The sequence below is a fragment of the Erinaceus europaeus genome, chromosome 15 (assembly GCF_950295315.1).
Source record: "Erinaceus europaeus chromosome 15, mEriEur2.1, whole genome shotgun sequence".
NCBI classification, from domain to species: Eukaryota; Metazoa; Chordata; class Mammalia; order Eulipotyphla; family Erinaceidae; genus Erinaceus; species Erinaceus europaeus.
Window position 1 is genome coordinate 49030533 of NC_080176.1, and position 22763 is coordinate 49053295.

The window sequence follows — 22763 nt, forward strand, 5'->3', positions numbered from 1 at the left end:
GAAACAGTGTCTCTCCTCTCTGCCTCACCCCTTCTGTCATTCACCCTCTATCTAGAAAAAAAAGGAAAGAAAAAGCTGCCAAGAGCTGTGGAATCATGCAGCCATGAAGTCCTGGTGACAAGAAAAAAAGGAGGGGTTTTCTTTCTCCCCAATATTTTATGAAAAAATAAGGGTTTCAGTGTGTCCTATTACTCTTTTTATCCTCAATCTCTGGGGCCCTCCCAATAAATATCTACTGAAATAAAAAAGTGAGTGATGAGGGGGCATGTTACAGTGCACAAGGACCCAGGTTCAAGTCCCCCCAACTCCCCACCTGCAGGGGGAAAGCTTTTTGAGTGGTGAAGCAGGGCTGCAGGTGTCTCTCTGTCTCTCTCCTCCTCTATCATCCCTTCGCTCTTGATTTCTGGCTGTCTCTATCCAATAAAAAAATAAATAAAGATAATTCTTTTAAAAGCGAGTGACAAATACAAATGATTTCCAGATCAATCAATGTGTCATAGAGACCTGCTGTGGGGATCAGAGCAGGAAGCCCTTCTCACAGTTAATTAAGCCATCAAAACGTGTGCAAAAAAGCAACATAAGTGCTCTGCTTATAAAAAAAAAAAATTCATCTAAAAAGCTTTCCAAATCAGAAGGGAAAACACTAAGCAGAACTTGGACTGGAGTTGGTGTATTGTACTGGGTTGGGGGGTGGCATTCAGGTCCTGGAACATGATGGCAGAGAAGGACCTAGTGGGAGTTGAATTGTTATGTGGAAAACTGAGAAATGTTACACATGTACAAACAACTGTATTTTACTGTTGACTGTAAACCATTAATCCCCCAATAAAGAATTTTTTAAGTGAGATTCATTTTTTTAGTATTTTTTAAATATTCCTCCAATCTACTCAAGAAAGTAAAGTGAGAATTCATATCTTGCTTTTAAGAAAGAACTTGACATTGTTGTATTCTGGATTCTGTAACTTCAAATAGGAGAGTCTCCTTTGAGTTCAGCCTAGTATCTCAGACCTGTCAATAGCTATTTGTTGTTTTTCCTTCTTGTCAAAAGCAGATGTTTCCCTTTCAGACAAAGCCCCCCATCAGTATTGTTTTCTTAGTTAAAAGAAACACTTGATCTCTTTAAATCTGTGAAGAACTCATTCCAATGGAAAGCAGTTATTTATCTTATATCATCATGAGTCATGTGAAATAACCCACTTATTTAAGATTGATATTCCACAAATGCCTATATATATTTGAATCAAAAAGAAAGTGTTTGTGGTCCAGGAGGTAGCGCAGTGGATAAAGCATTGGACTCTCAAACATGAGGTCCTGAATTCGATCCCCAGCAGAATATGTACCAGGGTGATGTCTGGTTCTTTCTCTCTCTCTCTTCCTATCCCTCTCATTGATAAATAAATATTTTTTAAAAAAAAAAAACCTACTAAATTAAAAAAAGAAAGTGCTTTCCTACTCATATTTTCAATTAATGTCCCCTGAAAAAAATTTTAAATTTTTCTTACTGAGAGAACAAAACATAAAGGAAAATAAGAGAACAGAAAAAATGAATTTTAAAACAATTTCAGTTTGTGTCTTTGCTAATTTTCTGATTCCTTTAATAAATCATTTATGTATTAATTAAATACCAATATAACAACTATAATTGGGTAATTTTATATGCTAAATTTAATCCAAAAGGTAAAATTTGTATATGCAAGTGGAGCACATTTCATTATGCAAAAAGCCAATAGTAGAGAAAAGATGAATAAAGTACTGGGTATCTTCTTTTGAACCTTTTCACTTTTTATATTCTTTTTCAGTCACTGATAAATTGTTTTTTTCCAAGTCTTAAGTCGCCCATTAATCCCTACAGTGAATCTTTATCTTACTATCATCTTCCCTGCAGAATTCTATACTTTTATGTCTCATATTATGAATAACTTCCTGAGCTCTTCAAACTGGAGGTTCAGTAGCCTTCCTCACACATTGTGAAAGATGAATGACTGGATTCTTTTGACTTATAAATAAGAATCTGCTGCACCAGTTCTCCATTATTTTTTAAATAAAAGTAATCATTCTTTATAGTTGCTGAGGGTTCTTTTAATGCACATTCTAGGCATAAAGTCTTATTGACCTATGATTATTACATCTGGCTTTTCACTTCACTAACCATTCATTTCTGGTATAGAATTTTCATAAACATTTTCTAAGAAAATTATTTTTTTGGTCTGGCATAGAAGCTCAGTGGATTGTGTCCTTGTTTTGTTTTATACTGTATATTTTAATGTTCATTGAAAGAGAAAAGAGTAAAATTAGTGATTTGTTTTTACTTTTAATGTGAGACTATTCTTTTTTTTTGTATTTTTTTCAATTTAAGAAAGGAGACATTAACAAAACCATAGAATAAGAGGGGTACAATTCCGCACAATTCCCATAACCCAATCTCCATAACCCACCCCCTCCCCTGATAGCCTTCCCATTCTCTATCTCTCTGGGAGTATGGATCCAGGGTCGTTGTGGGTTGCAGAGGGTGGAAGGTCTGGCTTCTGTAATTGCTTCCCCGCTGAACATGAGCGTTGACTGGTCGATCCATACTTCCAGTCTGCCTCTCTCTTTCTCTAGTAGGGTGGGGCTCTGAGGAAGTGGAGCTCCAGTACACATTGATGGGGTCGTCTGTCCAGGGAAGTCTGGTCAGCATCTTGCTGGCATCCGGAACCTGGTGGCTGAAAAAAGACTTAACATACAAAGCCAAACAAATTGTTGAACAATCATGGACCTAAAGACTGGAATCGCGCAGATGAAGTGTTGGGGGGTATTCCCTGCATGCTCTTGTGTACTTCCGCTTTCAGGTATATATTTTTCCCCTAGTTTATGGGCACAGGTGAACCTATGCTCTATCTCAGGGGACCTGGACTATATCTAGGTTTGGGGACTTTATTGGGGAGTGGACCATCTGGAATGGAATTAGAGAATACTATGAAAGGAAAGGTCTCACCCGAGTGATGAAGCTGAAGGGTTGTCATTCCACACCTGAAGTCTCTGGTCACAGTCTGAAGTGAAGCATGCTGGGGTGGCACTCGTTGCGTTGATTAGGTTGTGATCCGAAGATGCAATATTATTTTATTTGAATTGAGAGCAGCATGCAGAAAAGTGGGCCCCACCCTAAGGTTCCAGGACTGGGGGAAATATAGGCTGTATAGTGGAAATGTGAGGTTCGTGTTGTCTTAGGGTTCAAGAAGACAATGGATAGTTATTGTTATCGTCACATTATTTGGTGATAGGGTTAACTTTGGAAAGTCCCTTTGATAGGGTTTCGGGTACAATACCCAGCATCTTGTATATAGCTGTGCTACCGGTTGCTTCTGTTCTCCCTGGTCTAGGCTTTTGGGAGAGACAACATATCAAAGATATGTCTAGAACTTCTTAAAACACAGACTGAGTCTTTTAAATACATAGGCTGTCTTTGAGACTATTCTTTTAATAAAAATGTCAGATGAATAGTTAACTTCTTTTTAAAAAATTCTCTTTATTGATTTATTGGATAGAGACAGCTAGAAATTGAGGTTAATATCTTCTTTACACCCTTTTTTCTTCACCATATTATATATACTGAAATGTTCTTTAATAATCATCCACTTTGGGGGCAGTCTATGTGCATCTGGCTAACCATACATGCTATGCTGCAGGGATCCAGGTTCAAGCCTCTGGTCCCCACCTCTAGGGCAAAGAGCCTCACTAGCAGTGAAACAGTTCTACATTTCTCTCTCTCCCCCAGCCCTCATCTCTCTCTTCCTTTCTCTCCTTTTCTCCCTCTACTTGTCCCTTCCCTCTCCATTTCTCTCTGTTTCTATTCAATAAACAAATAAATAGATAAACAGGATTTTTTTTTTTAATCTTCCATTTGTACTTGGGTTAGGTGACCCTGATGTCTGCTGTGAAATATTCTATGATGCTTCTTTAAGCTCCTTAGACCATTACCCTGGTGGGGATTGGGAGAACAAAGTAAGCAAGGTCTGAACTCACCCATGATTGTCATGTTTACCAAGGTCTGCATTCTTCCATACTTGCCAGAATCCTTCTTTATGACAGGGGTCACATTTGCAATCTGGCACAGCTTGCATGACAATAGATTCCAGTGGTCTAATTTCACCCTTGAGTTCCTGCAAAACTCTCATTGAGCTGCCCTCCACTTGACAATTTATCTAGATTTATTGTGTCAATTTGACAGAATTGCTCTGATACAATGACTGTTGCATTTAATATCGTTATTCTTGCATTTCCAGGAACAATACAGGACTGGTTATTTCCTCTGATCTCCTCCATTTAAAGCTAAAGGTTTAAGAATTCCTGTGTGTGCTATCCTTTGGAAAGCTCTAATCCTGTATCATCTGAGGTCTATCTTTATTTCTTGTAATAAAATTTTCTCTCTGATTCATGGAAAGAAACCTGTATTGCTCTTGAAAACTCACATATTTTCCTCCTCAGCTTCTTTGCATTTCAAATTTACTCTGTCATTTCATTATTTCTGTTCTCTGTCTTCCCAGTAATTTCCATGTCATTTGATACATTGTGGAATTTTTGCTTTTCATTATTTGAACCATGTTTTAGCTTAAGAAGCTATTTCTTGAAATAGAATTTTTCACTCTGCAGTTACCCATGCAATTGGCAATACAGGGGACATAGAAAAAAACTGTTCTTTTTACTTTCACAGAAGTCACTGCATTTTTATTATAGTAACCTGCTCTAGAATCAGTGAATTTAGTGAGTGGGCCTTTAAAATTCTGTAGGCATCTACTATAATGATTAATAGTTATGCATTAGTAGAAGAAATTTGTTGTTCACTAACCATGCGAGACAAAATGCATGGTATTGGGAATTTGTCTAATATAGAAAGCATAGTTACTGCCTGTGAATATTTTACACTGTGAAGTCAGATAACATTCAGACATGTAAATAGACAAATTAAGTGATTTGATGTGGTGAAGATAGACCAAATATTAAGTATCAAGCAATTGCCACTAGATTCTGGGCCTTCACTGTTTTAAAAAAGTGTGATTTGAGAAGGATCTCTATGTTAGAGGAGGGCTTTGTGATGATAATAAACTCCTTTTGAAATCACTGCATTTACTGTGGGATGTCCAAGTGAAGATTTCAGACCAGTAATGACATGAAGTCCTGTGCTTAGGTTCAAAAAACTGAGTAGGAGAGTCACTAGCGTCAAGATTCAAATGATTTTGTGTTCTGACTAGCTATGTTCTAAATTATATGATGAAAGACAGCAACAAAGAGAAATACAAATGATCTTGGAAGGAGTAACAACACAACTGTTATATCCTATTAGTCTCATATGTCAGATATATGGATCTTGTTCACATAAATGATTTAGTCTATAAATTAAAATATTGTCAGTGCATGTATTACTTACCTTCTGTAACGTTGTTCTAAATAGTTCTTTTTACTGCAAAAGCTGCACCTACTACTCTGATACACTTTTTAATTCCAATAATATAAGGATAAACAATATTCTGGCTTGAAAACCATATAGATAAAGCATTATAATCCTTAAGAATGTCCTTTGTGTTACTATGAGAGAATGTTGGTTGTATCTCCTGAGTCTGTGGAGATTTGAGAACTATTGTTTCATTTGGGCAATGAAGAACTATTCAGAGATCTTATTTTTGTTCCTTGAATGTATGACTTCTATTGAAAATTAAGTACATTTCATAAACACTGTTGATTTTTGGGTAAGGAGTGATAGTTGAAGATAATATGTTATGAAAAAAAGTCCCCAGAGTACTAACCTCTGACCAAATTTTGAAGTTTTTAGGGGAAAAATAATTAAGATTTTTCTGAAACCTTAATCAAACAAATTGTAGAGACTGTGGAATCACCATGCATAAGATCATTTTATGAAACTCAAGTAAAAAGCATTCTATCATGTTAATCCATAGTGAAATAACACATTTTCCTTGGTGAGCAGTGAGTGCTTTGCGCAAGTGTCATATATAAAAAATAGCTTGAAGTTTCTGCTGTTGCTAGAAAAAAAAAGAAATATTGAATAGGCATTTTTTCAGAAATGTGCATTGAATTATATTCATAACCTTTTCTATAATGAATGTGTTCATATAATGCATGCAGCTACAATGTCCTGTGACTTCTACTGAACAGCAAAATGTCAAACTACAGTATTGGGAACTGTCCAAATGACACCTTTTTTATTTTCTGATATCTTTAAACAGGGAAGGTCATGGTAAAATTTCTGTATTTGCTGTCAAAATGGCTTTAGCCACATTGTGTGGAGGGAAGATCATGGACAAGTTAAGATGTAAGTTATTCTTTGTGTATCTCTCTGCTAATACATCCTGTATCTTTTGCCACATTTTCCTCTTCCCCTTTCCTGATAAATATTCCAGCCCATTTGAGATTTTCTTCACTCTGTAAAAGAAGTCTGATATATAATTATTGCTCTTTAAATTTTGTCATAAAATATTTTCATATTCAGTAAGTGTTGATGAAAAGAACATGTGAATTGTTATTATCTATCACATATTGAGTACCACTAATTAGACTGTGATGTTAACTTAAGATATACATTCTCTCAAGTGAGTTGTACTGTGTTGCATTGCAAGCTTAAGACTATCAATGTAAGGACAGGAAGGCATGCCAAGCAGTCTCCTTTTTAGATAAATTGGAGCCAAAGCTCCTAATACATATTCTCACTCTTCTCAATCAGTACTGTTCAAATCACTGGGAACTCTAAAGGTTTTAGTATAGACATTCACAAGATACAGGTATAAAAGTGCTTAAGAACTGCATTGCATCAAAGCAAAGGACTCTGTGGAAGGAGGGCAGGGAGAAGACTGGGAGGGAAGACTTTGAGGTTCTGGTGTATGACAGTGAAAAAGGAGCTGAGCTAGGGGTGAGAGTGTTTTGCAGACATCTATCATGGGGAGATAAGAACTAGTCCCATATGTCAACAACTATAACATAAACCATTAATCCCCCAAATAAAATGATTTTTAAAAAAGATATTGAGAGTGTTTGAAAGAAATGCATAAAACAGTACATACTGAGAATTAAATAGATACCAATGACAAAGTATCAACACAATGAACTGTTATAGGCCTTTTACTTGCATTTCGTCATTAAATATGATCAGTATTTAACAGTCAAAACATGGGAGTTTGTTTTAGGTGAGTAAGTTAAGACTTAAGAGAAGTACAGTAAAGTAAATCATATAACTAGAAGGTACCAGAATTTGAGATTGGATTTTTCCCCTATACCAGTGATAGTCTCTCTCTCTCTCATTTATGGTAAGAGTGGTACAATTCTATATAATTCCTACTACCAGAGTTTCATATTCCATCCCCTCAATTGGCAGTTTCCCTATTCTTTATCCCTCTGGGAATATGAGCCAAATATCTTTATGGGGTACAGAAGGTAGAAGGTCTGGCTTCTGTAATTGCTTCTCCACTGGACCTGGATGTTAGCAGGTTGATCCATACTCCCAGCCTATTTCCATCTTTCCCTAGTGGGCTCTGGAGAGGTGAGGTTCCAGGACACATTCATGAGATTATCTGCCCAGAGAAGTCTGGATGGAATCATGATAGCATCTGCAATTTGGTGACTGAAAAGCATTCTGATATAAAGCAGAACAAATTGTTTAATAATCAGAAACCTAAAGGTAAGAATATAGTAGATTTGGGATCTTCACATTGGAAGAAGCTAGGAAGTCTATTTTAGGTATATTCCAAGGGGCCCATAACTCTACTAATTTTTGCCTGATATACTAGTGATTCTTAAGATAGATTTCTGGATCCTACTTCAAGACGAATGATTAATAACTATTCTGTTGGAAAGAGGATTCTGAATCTGACCAAGAATGAGATAGGAGTAGGTTATTCATTTATAACTGGTTTATAGTTTTGTATATGGTGCTGTCATAAAGAAAATGTTCAATTTAACCTTCTCCCTTAACCAAAATATTATGAATTTATATAATGTTCTGTGGAAAAGAGGGACTTGGGAGTCCCAGGTGAGAAACCTAGCTATGTAACTTATCTATTGAGCTATCATATGAAAGTTAGCTTACTGGTCATCAGCTTCTTTCCTCATCTCACAGTGGGCAAAACATCCTTCCTAACAAGTAAAATCCTGCTTAATTCAGAGAAAGAAGAAACAAATACATGAGTCCTATTGGAAATACACTAATACATAAGCTACACAGTATCACAAATTTGATAGAAAAACGGGTAATGTGGTCACGTTGTATCACAATGCTCTTTCGAAGAGCAGTGGACCTGAATCCTAGCCTTACATGCCCACAGTTTTACAAATGAGAATCACTTTTGATGGAAGTGTTCAAAGACATTTTTAGTGGTTTCCAACTAACTTGGTTCAAAGCAATTTGACCAAGAACAATTTAGCAGAAAGCATTTCATTTGAAAGAACCTCTCCAAAATGTTAGCTAGTCACTGATGAATAATTTTAGTCACTTGCATTTTTAGTTTTAGTGACAATTATTGACTGAGTAAGGAAATATAAGGCTAGTCTTTTGCATCACGACAGTGGTTGATGCTTGGTAAGCAGAGCTGTAGGTGCTTTCTACAATCTTTTTTTTTTTTGCAGGTTTGCATTTAAATAATAAAGCAGATAAAATCACAAGTCTTCTTTTTTTTTTAATAAGAAAAAATGAAGGATGTAGAATGAAAGGATAAAAAGGTGGAGAAATTCTCAAGGTTTAAAGTTTAGATTTCAATTTGTATTTTTTTAATTCACGTTTATCTGCCTACTGTGCTTGTTTAGGTTTTTTTTTCTACCTCTGTGCATAAAAACAAAGGATATCCAGTTTGTACCAACTAGTTCTTTAATGTTGACAAGAATAGAACAAAAGGAATTAACTGGAAATACATCATAAAATTTCAAAAATAACAGATAAAGCTGAGTTTCAAAAACTGCTTTACAATGAGCCAAAAAGCAGAGCAACTTCTAATACTCAGGAGGAATGCCATAAGTCACTAGGAACCAAGGAGCAGAGTGTCCACTGTGTGTTTCTGGGGCACGCTCACCAACAGTCTAAGCCTTGAGGGTGTCTCCCCTACAATAGGACAAATCAGCCCCAACACAAACTTGCCCAATACACTATTTCCCTGTAAAATTCTTCTTGGTCAGATTACAAATCAGTGCTTTAATGTACTGGATACTTGTTGACCCAGAGCCATAAGCTTGGTTATGTCAAATGTTTACTGGGGAGATTTGTTTTGTTCTGTTTAAAACACTAGAATTGGGGGGGGTGTATAGGAGCTCACCCAATAGACCTTGCCCCTTACCATACACTAAGACCTTGAGAATCCCAGCAGGTACCATGGGGCTCCATAGATGACGGAGTGGAATTGTGCTGTTTTACCCTCTGTCTCCTCTCTGTTTTTCCTACATTCCTTTAGCTCCCTGTCTGCTGCTCTTCCTAAAGTAGGAAGAATGAAAAACTGCCTTTGAAAGCCTTCAGCAATAATATTACATATGCACAAGAGCCCCTGGGTTCTTTCCTAGCCACTGAAAATAAACGAACAATACTTGAATTATGGTAGATACCATGCATTTATTAAGTTTCTGGTTGGGTGTTCTGCCACCATGCCTAGGGTAATGTTTCCAATTCAACAAACTGCCTTAAATTCTTAGTTATCTCCACCAACATCTTTTAGGTACAAACCACACTCCTTATAAAAATGTTTAAAGGTTGGGAGTAGGGTGGTAGTGCAGCGGGTTAAGCGCACGTGGCGTGAAGCACAAGAGCTGGCTTAAGGATACTGGTTCGAGCCCCCGGTTCCCACCTGCAGGGGTGTTGCTTCACAAGCGGTGAAGCGGGTCTGCAGGTGTCTATCTTTCTCTCCCCCTCTCTGTCTTCCCCTCCTCCATTTCTCTCTGTCCTAACAACGACGAGATCAATAACAACAACAACTACAACAACAACAAAAAAAAAGGGCAACAAAAGTGAAAATAAAAAAAATTTAAATGTTTAAAGGTCTTCATTTCTCCACCTTACTTCCCACTTTGTCTTTATGTACACTCAGTGTCCCTAGTACAGTGAACTCTTTACCTGTACAAGTCCTGATCCTGTTTTCTAAAACCAACTTCTCAGTGTGCTTTATGTTTCATCTAGATCTCACCTCTGGAAGGAAATTGGTCCTAACCTACTACTTTTTCTGCTAACCCTCCCTCTGTACTCTTGAAATTACGGGAACATGTCCTGTAATTGTACATGCTGCCATTTCCTTATTTATACCACTGTGATACTATGCACAACATTTTATGATGCACTGTGCATATATTCCTGTCACCCTCAGTAAACGGGGATCACCAAGAGCAGAGAAACTATGACCTGATATTTATATTTTGTAATTTCACACATTTAATATATGCTAAGTTATTTTTAGTTGAATGAGTCAGTGAATATAAATTTTTTCAAAGTACTTATCATTGTGTGGGTGCTCTGGGAAATATAAAGGTGGTTTAGAATAGGATTGGAAATCTTATAGAACAGTCCCATTGGGGAGGTTAAGTCTCAGCTTGTGAAATAAAAAACAGAGAAATTGTTATGAAAGTAATGATAGGAATTGCTTGTGTTTCTATACTTTATAGTATGTTCCAAGTACTGGTACATTCTGAATGCTTATATTTGTGTGCTTTTGTCTATTAACTAATATAATATCACCCTCTAATTTCTATGCATGTGTATATATTATGTATAATACACTGTATATATATATATATATATGAATATATATATATAAGACTTAAAAAGCAAGATATCATTTGGATAACTTCCTCAGAGGCTCATCGTTTCTTTTTTTAAATTTTTTATTTATATTTTCTTATTATCTTTATCACTCGTGAAGTTCCTCCCCCTGAAGGTGGGGACCAGGGGCTCAAACCTGGGTCCTTGTGCACTGTAACACATATGCTCAACCAAGTGAGCCACCATCCAGTCCCTTATTTTTTATTATATTTATTTATTTATTTATTTATTTATTGGATAGAGACAGCCAGAAATCAAGAGGAAAGGGAGAGGGATAGAGAAGAAGAGAGACACCTGCAGCACTGCTTCACCACTTGTCAAGCTATCCCCCTGCAGGTGGGAACTGGAGACTCAAACCTGGGTCCTTGCACATTACAAGGACGTGTACACTCAACCAGGTGTGCCACCACCTGGCCCCTCCCATTGTTTTTTTTTTTTAAACCCTTAGTAGCTCTTCACAACCACTTCACTTGGGACTATCAATGATCCAGCCCTAGTTTGGTTATTGTTTACCAGAAATCCATTAACACAAATAAAAATTTTAAATAGTTTTATTAGGGGAATAATGATTTACAGAAGTAGTTCCACATAGATACATGTCTCCTTATGATAAGTGTCTGCAAACCATTTCCAGCACCAACTCAAGTCCTCCACCACGATGGATCTCAACACAAATGAATTTAATATTTGCTTCAGATTTTTGAAAGATCACTGTTAGAGCTACTTCTCCATTTTTTCTAGTTGGAAATGTATGAACTCTTTCATGGACTATTTTAAAACCCTCAGACACTATTCAAATGTGCCCTGTACTAGAAAATGCAAGCCTACAAGATTACCATAATGACCCAATTATAACTAACCAACCTGTCTAAAAATGAATAAGATGGCAGGTCTATTAAGAAAATATACTGGACGAGGGCAATAGTGCATAGGACTTGCATATGAGAGGTCCCGGGATTTGACGCTAGTACCACCAATAGTCAGAGTTGGGTAGTGCTCTGGTCAAAAGAGAGAAAAAAAAATTATTTCTTTCTTTTAGCTTTTTTCCTCACTCCTCATACTTGAGTGCATATATTTGAAATTACTTAAGATTTTGGTGTTGGCAACATTTTTGGTTTTTTTTTTTTTGGCTGCAATTAATGAAATTTACTGAGTAAACAATATTCTAAAGGTGGATGAGAGTACCATTAAATTTATTGCTTTTGTTGTTCAGTTAGATTTTCTATAGCCTCATAAAGGTAAACTATTTGAAACACAGTAGAAATCTTGATAACTGGACTATTCAAAGAAAATAGCCAGCTCATGTCCTCAAAATTTAATCCAATAAAAGCCTGTAATATGCTTAATATTTGACAGTGGTGTAAAAACAATGTCCCTGGATTACACTTTAACCTTAAAAATTAAGCCCATAATGGAGAGGTAACACACTGAATTCACAACTTTATCCCAACAGCTATGCTGGCTTAGTTACAATTTAGCATGGTGACAAAGCAAATATCAAGCCCACTCATGCTAATAGTGATTCCACAGGAGAATTATAAAGTACCTTGGGAAATTGTTCCATTAATATTTATTAAGTGCATAGAGTAGCAGAAACTAAAGAGCAGAGGTTCAGTGAAGACACAGAACCCTAACTTTATCTCACTGATCATCCCAGGCCACACTGCCTTTCACTGCCTGAGCCACAGACCCTTCCCTATAAGTCAAGTGCCTTCCACCCAAAACACTACGATTTATGGGAAGTTTTCTGCTCTGTGAGAAGTGAATCAAGTGTTTTTGTCACATCTTCATCTCCAATGTCTTTCATTTTCAAGGTCTTAAGCCCTAATACATAAAGTGTTAGATAATATAAATAATATCATATAAATTGGTACACAGCTAGCTAGATGCACATACACACAAACTTGGAAGTAAGATTCTCATTGTATATTTCTAATGAAGCCAGAATATTCCTCAAATCTGAAAAACTTCCTCCAGTGGAGTTACAGGAGTTTATAATTGACCTCAGAAAAAATGATATTCTGTTTTATGAGAATATACTAATTATACCCAAGTTACTACCTGCCAGAATTATCAACAAAAAGACACTAGACAAACACTATGCCATGAATATTGTCTCTTTCATTATTCTTTTTTAAATTATCTTTATTTATTTACTGCATAGAGACAGCCAGAAATTGAGAGGGAAGGGGGTGGTATAGAGGGAGAGAGCACTGCTTCACCACTTGCAAAGCTTTCCCCCTGCAGGTTGGGACCTGGGGCTCGAACCTGGGTCCTTTCACACTGTTAACATGTGCGCTCAACCAGGTGCACCATCACCCAGCCCACTATATTGTTCTTTCATTAAAAATAATATACTTATTCTGACTTTTTTTGTTGTTGTTGCTTGCAGCAAATATGCTGAACTAACTAAAGTAGTGGGAAATGTTTACATGACGAATAAGCCTCTTTCCTTTTTCCTCCCTCCAGATATTTTCTCCATGATTTCTGACTCCAGTGGGGTGATGGTTTATGGACGGTATGATCAGTTCCTGCGGGAAGTCCTCAAACTGCCCACAGCCGTTTTTGAAGGTCCTTCATTTGGTTACACAGAACAGTCAGCCAGATCCTGTTTTTCCCAACAGGTAAGGGGAAAAAAAAAAAAGGAAAGAAAGCACATGAAAGGAATATTTCTATAGCATCAATTATTCTTCTGTTTGGTGCTCCAAGTCACTACTTAATAAAAAATGGTTTCTCTCCCTTGTAGCCTGTAGTGTATTTTCCAGTACCTGATGAATAACTCAAAGTCATAAATTAACTCCACTATATCTCGATAATTATTAATAATAAGTGATAGTCAGTGACCACCAGTAAGGAACCATGCTAAATTCTTTTTAAAAATATTTTTATTTAGTTTATTTATTATTGGGTAGAGATAGAGAGAAAAGAAATTGAGATGGGAGTGAGAGATAGAGTGGAAGAGAGACAGAGAGACACCTGCATCTCTACTTGACCATCTGTAAAGCTTTCCCCGTGCATGTAAAAACCAGTGACTTGAACCTGGGTCCTTATGCACGGTAGTGTTTGTAGTTAAGTAGGTGTGCCACCACCTGGCCCACCCAGGCTAAATTCATTATTTGTATTGTCTAATTGAAACTGCAACAATCTTAGTAATCACTATCATCACTACTGTTATTCCTACACTAATAAGAGAGGTGAGGGAGCCGATCGGTAGCGTGGAGGGTTAAGCACACATGGTGCAAAGCTCAAGGACCCGCGTAAGGATCCTGGTTTGAGCCCCCAGCTCCCCACCTACAGGGGGTCGCTTCACGGGCAGTGAAGCAGGTCTGCAGGTGTCTGTCTTTCTCTTCCCTTCTCTGTCTTCCCCTCCTCTCTCCATTTCTCTCTGTTTTATCCAACAATAATAACAACAAAGATAAACAACAAGGGCAACAAAAGGGAAAAAATAGCCTCCAGGAGCAGTTGATTTGTGGTACAGGCACTGAGCCCCAGCAATAACCCTGAAGGCAATAAAACAAACAAACAAACAAACAAACAAAAACGAGAGGTGAATTTGTCACTTATGTAGAATACAAATCTCACCCTTCACCAGGCTTCCTCAAGTTAAGCAAAGAAGACTAGACGGACTTGCAGCAGGCAGGCAGGCGAATGTAATCTGAAAGGCCCAGAGTACAAAGATATGCTGTACAAATTTTTTGTGACAATAAATCTGGGATTCAGAATGACATGTTTTAACTGGACATGATACAAACTAACCAAGGGAATCTGTTTAGTTTGGAGGACTTTCCACACACAGTACAGTGGGGTTTATAAGTCCTCAAATTGAAGGTTTGTTCAGTCTTTAATTCAAACTAGACGTGTGTTCTTTGAAAGGAAATCTTGAAATGGATCTCTTAAGTGAATCCCTGTCCTGCTAGTAGCCTCACCAATACATTTACTTGGTGATCTAGGATCTCAAAAGCACCACAAGTGGTCCTGATACACTTGTGTCATGAATTTGTGTTTTAGAATCATAGGCACACCCACAGAGTCAGTTAGAAAAAGGATGGTTTGATCCTCTAAGTTCTGCCTCTGATGCACTGGCAACATTGAGTTCCTCTGCCCCACCCAGTCAGGCCAACTTATCTTATCTGTGCCCCAAGCTAAAGCACATTCCTCTACACACAAATTAGTTTGTGTTTCAGTGACACCAAAATAAATCCATTCACATATGTCTTGTATACTACTTCTCCACCAGAACTTCTCCTAAATCATGTCTTTTCATATATAGAAATATGCAATTGATCTGATTCATAGAACTGTAACCATATGTTGTAATATTTTGATCTGTCAGATTAGTAATAATAATTTATTATTAAATACTTAGAGCTTCATTAGTTTACTGTAGAATCCTCAGTAAATATGTAAATGCCTCCATATATATTCATTAAAAATTAGTTAGAATAATTGGGTGTTTTGGAGGGTATTTTTAATTTACCAGAAAATATATATATTCATAAACAGTGTATGGTGTCACTTCTCAAATTTCTTTCTGAAATACCCTGTATATTGTCCTGTTATATGGTCTTTGATGTGTCTTTAATAATGAAAAACTTATATATGTTGAAATCAACTTATCTTTAACCAATATATGGTGAATCAAAATGAATAAAACATTTGAAGTACAAAAATTGGTAACACAATAAGAAGAATAAAGTCAGTTTATTTCTGTTCTTCATAAACTGACTACTACTGCAACTTGAGCGATTAAATTCCAAAACTCTTTTAATTCCTCTATTGGAAAAAAGCATAAGCAACCCCAAATTATTGTTTTAAAAGTCAGTATTATCGTAGATGAATACAGAGCTTGTGGTAGCTTTAAAATACAATTACTATTTTGCAAACAAGATAATGCATCTGGGACTTGTAACCCAATTTCAAGTCTTCAGTCCCCAGAGAACAGGGAAGATTCAGTGTTGTGGTGTTTCTACCTTCTCTCTCTATTTCTTTCTCTCATGTTTTTTGCCACCAGAACTATCACTGGGACTCAGTCCCTCCAAAACACCACAGCAGCCTTTTATATATACAGAGGGAAAGAGAGAGGAGAAAGAAAGAGAGAGGGAGAGAGAGTCAAGAAGAGAGAAAGAGAAGAAAGAAACTTGGAGCACTGCTCTACCACTCTTGAAACCTCCTTTCTACAGGTGGACTTGAGCCAAGGAAAATGGATTAGAAATACACTGAACTGAGAGGAAAGAAAGATATGTAAAAAACGAAACCATTTTAATTTAGATTATTCTTCTCTAAGATAGAGGAATCTCTCCTTTCTAATATTGTTTAACAGACTTTCACATTAATTACAAATCAGAAGGAAATTTAGGATGTTTGAAAAGGACATTATTCTACAAATCTAGAAGATCAGAATAAGTATGTAGAATGAGTGTGATAACTGTTAGTTAAAGTTTATGGAGAATGAGCCATCTTTACATTTTTCTTGTATCTTCCCTCATTACTTTCATACATCCTCTTTTTTTTTTCTACCTATTCTACCATTTATTTTAATTACTTTATTGGGGAATTAATGTTTTACATTCGACAGTAAATACAATAGTTTGTACATGCATAACATTTCTCAGTTTTCCATATAACAATACAACCCCCACTAGGTCCTCTGTCATCCTTCTTGGATCTGTATTCTTCCCACGCACCCACCCCAGAGTCTTTTATTTTGGTGCAATACTCCAATTCCAGTTCAGGTTCTACTTGTGTTTTCCTTTCTGATCTTGTTTTTCAACTTCTGCCTGAGAGTGAGATCATCCCATATTGAGCTTCTGTTTCTGACTTATTTCACTTCACATGAATTTTTAAAGGTCCATCCAAGATCGGTGGAAAACGGTGAAGTCACCATTTTTTATAGCTGAGTAGTATTCCATTGTATATATATACCACAACTTGCTCAGCCACTCATCTGTTGTTGGACACCTGGGTTGCTTCCAGGTGTTGGCTATTACAAATTGTGCTGCCAAGAACATATGTATACACAGATCTTTTTGGATTGGTGTGTTGGGTTCCTTAGGATATATCCCCAGGAGAGGAATTGCAGGATCATAGGGTTGGTCCATTTCTAGCCTTCTGAGAGTTCTCCAGACTGTTCTCCACAGAGATTGGACCAATTTACATTCCCACCAGCCGTGCAGAAGTGTTCCTTTGACCTCACAACCTCTCCAGCATTTGCTGCTGTTACCTTTTCTGATGTATGACATTCTCACAGGAGTGAAGTGATATCTCATTGTTGTATCTATTAGTATTTATCTGACAATCAGAGAGTTGGAGCATTTTTTCTTGTGTTTCTCGGCCTTTTGGATCTCTTCCATGGTGAATATTCTATCCATGTCCTCCCCCCATTTTTGTATGGGGTTATTTGTTTTCTTGTTGTTGAGATTTGCAAGTTCTTTATATATTCTGGTTGTTATGGTCTTGTCTGATGTATGGCATGTAAAGATCTTGTCTTATCTGATGTATGGCATGTAAAGATCTTCTCCCATTCTGTGAGGGGTCTCTTGGTTTGGGTAGTGGTTTCTTTTGCTGTGCAGAAGCTTTTTAGTTTGATGTAGTCCCATAGGTTTATGCTTGCCTTAGTCTTTGTAGTCGGATTTGTTTCATTGAAGATATCTTTAAAATTTATGCAGAAAAGAGTTCTGCCAATATTTTCTTCTGAGTATCTGATAGTTTGTGGTCTAACATCCAAGTTCTTGATCCACTTGGAATTTACTTTTGTATTTGGTGAAATATAGTGCTTCAGTTTCATTCTTCGGCATGTTTCAACCCATTTTTTCCAACACCATTTGTTGAAGAGACTGCTTTACCTATTTAATAGTCTGGGCACCTTTGTCAAAGATTAGATGTCCATAGGTGTGGGGGCTCACTTCTGGGCTCTCAATTCTATTCCACTAGTCAGTGTGTCTATTCATGTTCCAGTACCAAGCAGTTTTGATGACAATGGCCCTATATTACAATTTGAGATCTGGGAGTGTGATGCCTCCAGTTCTGTTCTTTCTTCTCAAGATTGTTTTGGCAATTCTAGGTCTTTTCTGGTTCCAGATAAACATTTGTAGCATTGGTTCTATTCTCCTAAAAATGTGGTTGGGATCTTGATGGGGGATAGCATTAAATTTGTAGCTGGCTCTGGGTAGTATATTCATTTTGATGATGTTAATTCTTCCAGCCTATGAACATGGAATATCTTTCCATTTCTTTCTGTCTTTTTCAGTGTCCTTAGAGTTGCACTTGGTGAGTCTTAGGGGATTCTTGTCCTCCCTTCAGTTGTCCCCCTGTTGGTGAAACAGACTGGAGGTGTTGTCTCAATTGATGAACTGCTGGACTGTTACCAGCCACTTAATCTCTCCCTAAGCTCCTCTCTGTCCACCAACCACACGTGTTTGCACTCACTGGTGATTTGGTCAGTTCCTGAAGTCGTTCTAGTCCTGTCTTGTTTCAGTCCCAGGTGGTCTCCTTTGGTATTCCTAGTTGATCCGGGAGAGGAGAGGAGAGAGAGGAGAGAAACACATCTGCTGCTTGTAGCCCCCCCCCTTTTTTTTTAATTTATCAGCTCTGGCTTATGGTGGTGGGGGGAAGGGATTTGAGCCTAGGCCTTCGGAGCTTCAGGCAAGAGAGTCTCTTTGCATGACCATATGCTATCTACCCCTGCCCCATACTGTCTCTCCTATATGCTAATAAGCTCTCTGAATTTTTTTTTCTTGTGATAATACTGCCTTGGCCTCAGTGGCGATAACCCAGTTCTTTGTAATGTTCAGCTACAAAAAAACCAACCAGGGTTTTAAATGCTCAACTAATTTCAAATTTTATTCACAAATAGAGGTTAATTGAATGCTTTCTTTCTTTTAATTTCAAATGATATTTATATAGCAGGTAAATTCAAATTATGTTCCGTTGTAAATGTCTTTTTTTTTTATGTAATACAGAAAAAAGTCACATTGAATGGTTTCCTGGACACCCTCATGTCAGATCCTCCTCCACAGTGTCTAGTCTGGCTTCCACTTTTGCATCGGCTGGCAAATGTAGAGAATGGTGAGTAGTTAGTATGAAGCAAAGAAATTGTTTTCATCGTTGAAAGTCTTCCTCAGCATCTACAATAGTTTTTGTCCCCCCCCTTTTCCCTTTTATCTTCCTTCCATTTTCCATTTTCCTGTTTACTCTTTACCTGATAGACAATCAGCCATGTTCTCACATCATGCTTCCAAATCGTCTAGTGAGTTATATTGGTCTGCTGGTGACAGAGAACAGTCTGGGGAGAAAATAATTCAGTTTGGGTAATTTATATTCTTCTAGCATACGAGATAGCAGTAGAAAGAGCAAGTCACATTACCTGCATTCCATTATATTTCATTGTTGACACACACATACTCACATACTTGAAGAAGGTAGTAGGACACCAGGCATAAACATAATATTTTTCTTACCCCAAAATGACTACCATCTGAAATCATGACACACAACAGAAAAATATCAGTGGGGTTAGGCTGTTATTTATTAGTCTGGCTCATGCTTTAGCTTATTTTGTTTGTTCTTTCTTTACTTCCCTCTCAGTCTTCCATCCAGTGGAGTGCTCCTACTGCCACAGAGAGAGTATGATGGGATTTCGCTACCGATGCCAACAGTGTCACAATTACCAGCTCTGTCAGGACTGCTTCTGGAGGGGACATGCTGGTGGTTCCCATAGCAACCAGCACCAAATGAAAGAGTACACATCCTGGGTAAGGCAAGGTCCCAACAATGCTTACAGTTGAACATATGACAGTCATCCCAACTGCAAAGATGGTGACATACAGAGGGGTAAATATCCCTCGTACTCAAATTCCTTTTGTTCACATTACTCTTTCTTAGCTCACGGAAACCTTTTACTTATTATCTGAACTCAGTGTACCTTCTTGAGATTTAAAAAAAAAATAAGATTCCAAGTATGTTACTTCTTAGAAAATAGATAATTCAAGGGGCTAGGTGGTGGTGCACCTGGTTGAGAGCACGTGTTACAATGTACAAGGACCAAGTTCCTGTCCCTACCTCCAGGGGGAAAGCTTTGCAAGTGGGGAAGCGGTGTTGCAGGTGTCTCTCTGTCTCTCTCTCTCTTTCTATCACCCCCTTCCTCTCGATTTCTGGCTGTCTCTATCCAATAAATAAATAAAGATAACAAAAAATTGAAAATAGATTATTCAGTACAGATTTAGAACAAATTCTGGAACATAATCTGATTTTCAGAATAATTAAGGATGCCCCCTCCTGTTTGGTTTTGTCTTCTTTTTGTGTGGGTTAGAATTACTTAAATATTTTTGCTAGTATGTTTACTTTTATTTTTTCATTTCACTTTTTGAAATTAATCTTGATGATGATTATCATGATTACCAGAGCACTGCTCATTTCTGGTTTATGGTAGTCTGAGGATTGAATCTGGGACCTTTGCTGCCTCAGACATAGAAGTCTTTTTGTATAACCATTATGCTATCTTCCCATCTCTCTCTCTCTTTTTTTTTTAGATTCTGGAATTCTCTAAGTATACATTTGGGACATAGAGGAGAGATATGTGAGAGGGAGGCTTCAATGTTGCTGTTTAATTCTACATTTTTGGAGTGAGAGTTTGTGGCTCTATTAGCAGGTCATATTCATCTTTTCATGAACAGTTAAATGTGGCCTGTGTCTGTGCACTTGATGGGTTTTTATTATTATTATTATCGATTTACTATGCGAGCTAACCTGGTGTTCCACTGCCCAGCCCCCTTATTATTTTTGATTTAATAATAATTGGCTAGGCCATAGGATTAGAGGGTTATAATTCCACACAATTACCACCTCCCAGAATTCCGTATCCCATCCCCTCCATTGGAAGCTTTTTTATTCTTTATCCCTCTGGGAGCATCACTTGATGGTTTTGTTTTTCCATCATGGTTATCACTAGGGCTTGGTACCTGTACTTTGAGTCCACCGCTTCCTACAGCCATATTTCTATTTGTGTTGTTTTTTTGTTTGTTTTCCTTTCTCTCTTCTTATTTGATAAGATAAATAGAAATTGAGAGAAGAGGAGATAAAGATGTAGAGAAAGAGACAGCTGCATCCCTGCTTCAATATTCCTGAAGCTTTCTCCCTGCAGGTGGGGACCCTATGACCATTTTTCTATTTTTTTCCCTGTATCCTTTTCTTTCATTCTTTTGCTCTTTCATTCTCACTTTCTCGTTATTTTTTACTATTTGACAAGATACATAGAAATTGAGGTGAGAGGAGGAGAGAGAGAAAGAGAGACACCTGCAGCCCTGATTCAACATTCCTGAAGATTTCTCCCTGCAGGTGAGGACCAGGGATTGAAATCCAACTGTGTTCACTGTAATGTGTGCACACTACCACCTCCTGCCTACTGATGGCTGTGTTCTCCAGAGCATATGGTGCTAGGTCTGTGGAGGAACTTAACTCTGTCAGTGAGCTTGCTATTCAAATACTTTATCTCTTGTTAACTGCTGTCTCAGTCAAGCCTAAATATCACTTCCAACAATATTGCTCTTGGGCTCTGTCAACGTGTTAAATTGATTTTTGTGAAAAGTGTAGTTAACACCCCCAATCAGCCTAGGAATAATTCTACCACAAGAAAAGGAAAACTTTCTATTATCTTTTTCTGTATGTTTATGTATTCTAACTCAGCCCATGTAGTGGGTAATTAACTCTTTCTTTTCAAATACTTTTTTCTAGATTATGATTTTTTAAAAAAAAAATGTTCTGTTTAGGAGTTATTGTTGGAAATGGAAATTTGCTGTATGCTGGGGTTTGAACCCAGGCCCAAAACAAGAATATCTTGAATAATACTTCTGTTATCTACGTGTGTGTGTGTGTGTGTGTGTGTTTTCACCAAACTGACTTTTTTCAGATAGAGAGACAGAGACAGAAGACAGAGGAAGAGAAGGAAAGACACTGTTCTCTGCGGTGGGGATCAGGCTAGAACTTGGGTCCCCTGCATGGCAAAGCAGACAGCTCCCTCCCCCTCACATGGGCTGTCTTTCCAGCTCCCAGCTACTTAGTTTTTAAATAATGAGGACAAAAGCCACATGGTTATATTGCCAAAAATGGACCCATGCATACTTGTAGAAAACAATGAGCAAATGATTATTGTGTTTAGTGGATTAATTTTTAATAAATTGGATATGAAGTGGGGTTTTTTGTTATTGTGGGAGCTAATGCTTTACAGTGCAGTCATTGATATATGAGTACAATTTTATTATGCACCAAGACCCCACAGTTCTCTTCACTGTTCCTTCCTCTCCTCCCCTAGGGTCCTTTGCTTTGATACAATACACCATGCCCAATTCGTGTTTCATTCCGTGGTCTCCCTCTCTGTCCTTATTTATTATATCTCACTTATAGGTGAGATAATTTTGGCTCTGAGGTTTTAAGATAAATGTTCTAAAAAATCTAAATCAAAAGGATTTAGACTGAGAAGAATGTGAATTTTAAATTCTAGGGAGGCAGGTTGCAATTTTCCTTTTACTTTTAACTGGAGGTATTCAGCCATGCTGAAAACATCTTATAACTGGACTTCGGCAAAATCCCCTGCTCATCCCTGTCCTTCCACTTCTAGCTCCTCCCAGCCCATTTTTCTCTCTTCCTCTTCCTCCTCCTCCTCTTCCTTCACCCTTTTCTCCTTCTTGTTTTTCTTTGCCACAAGGTTGCCACTGAAATTAGGGACCTGCACTACACCATCGTTTCCGGTGCTATTGTTTTTTCCAATAGATGGCGACTGAGAGTGATAGAGGAAAGACAGACAGAGAGTAATGACACCTGCAGCACTACTCCACCAATTGAGAAGCCTCCCCCCACCCTCACTACCACCACACACATAGGTGGGAACTGGGGACTTAAATCCAAGTGCTCATGTATGTTAATGTGTGTGCTTTACCTGGTGAACCACTACCCAGCCCCCGTTCTCTGTTCTTAAGCAGGGGAATATTTCTAGAAT

At 37.6% G+C, this 22763-nt stretch overlaps 1 protein-coding gene across 27 annotated transcripts in view; it reads left to right on the forward strand.

Annotated features, from left to right (window-relative positions):
* Positions 1-22763, forward strand: part of DTNA (dystrobrevin alpha) — a 431975-nt gene that overhangs the window by 333758 nt on the left and 75454 nt on the right. For all 27 annotated transcript variants that reach the window (XM_060173679.1, XM_060173699.1, XM_060173682.1 and 24 more), the window contains 4 exons: positions 6219-6304; positions 13244-13398; positions 18733-18838; positions 19358-19524. In XM_060173679.1, the coding sequence (XP_060029662.1) occupies positions 6219-6304; positions 13244-13398; positions 18733-18838; positions 19358-19524 (514 nt within the window). The remainder of the gene's footprint in view (positions 1-6218; positions 6305-13243; positions 13399-18732; positions 18839-19357; positions 19525-22763) is intronic.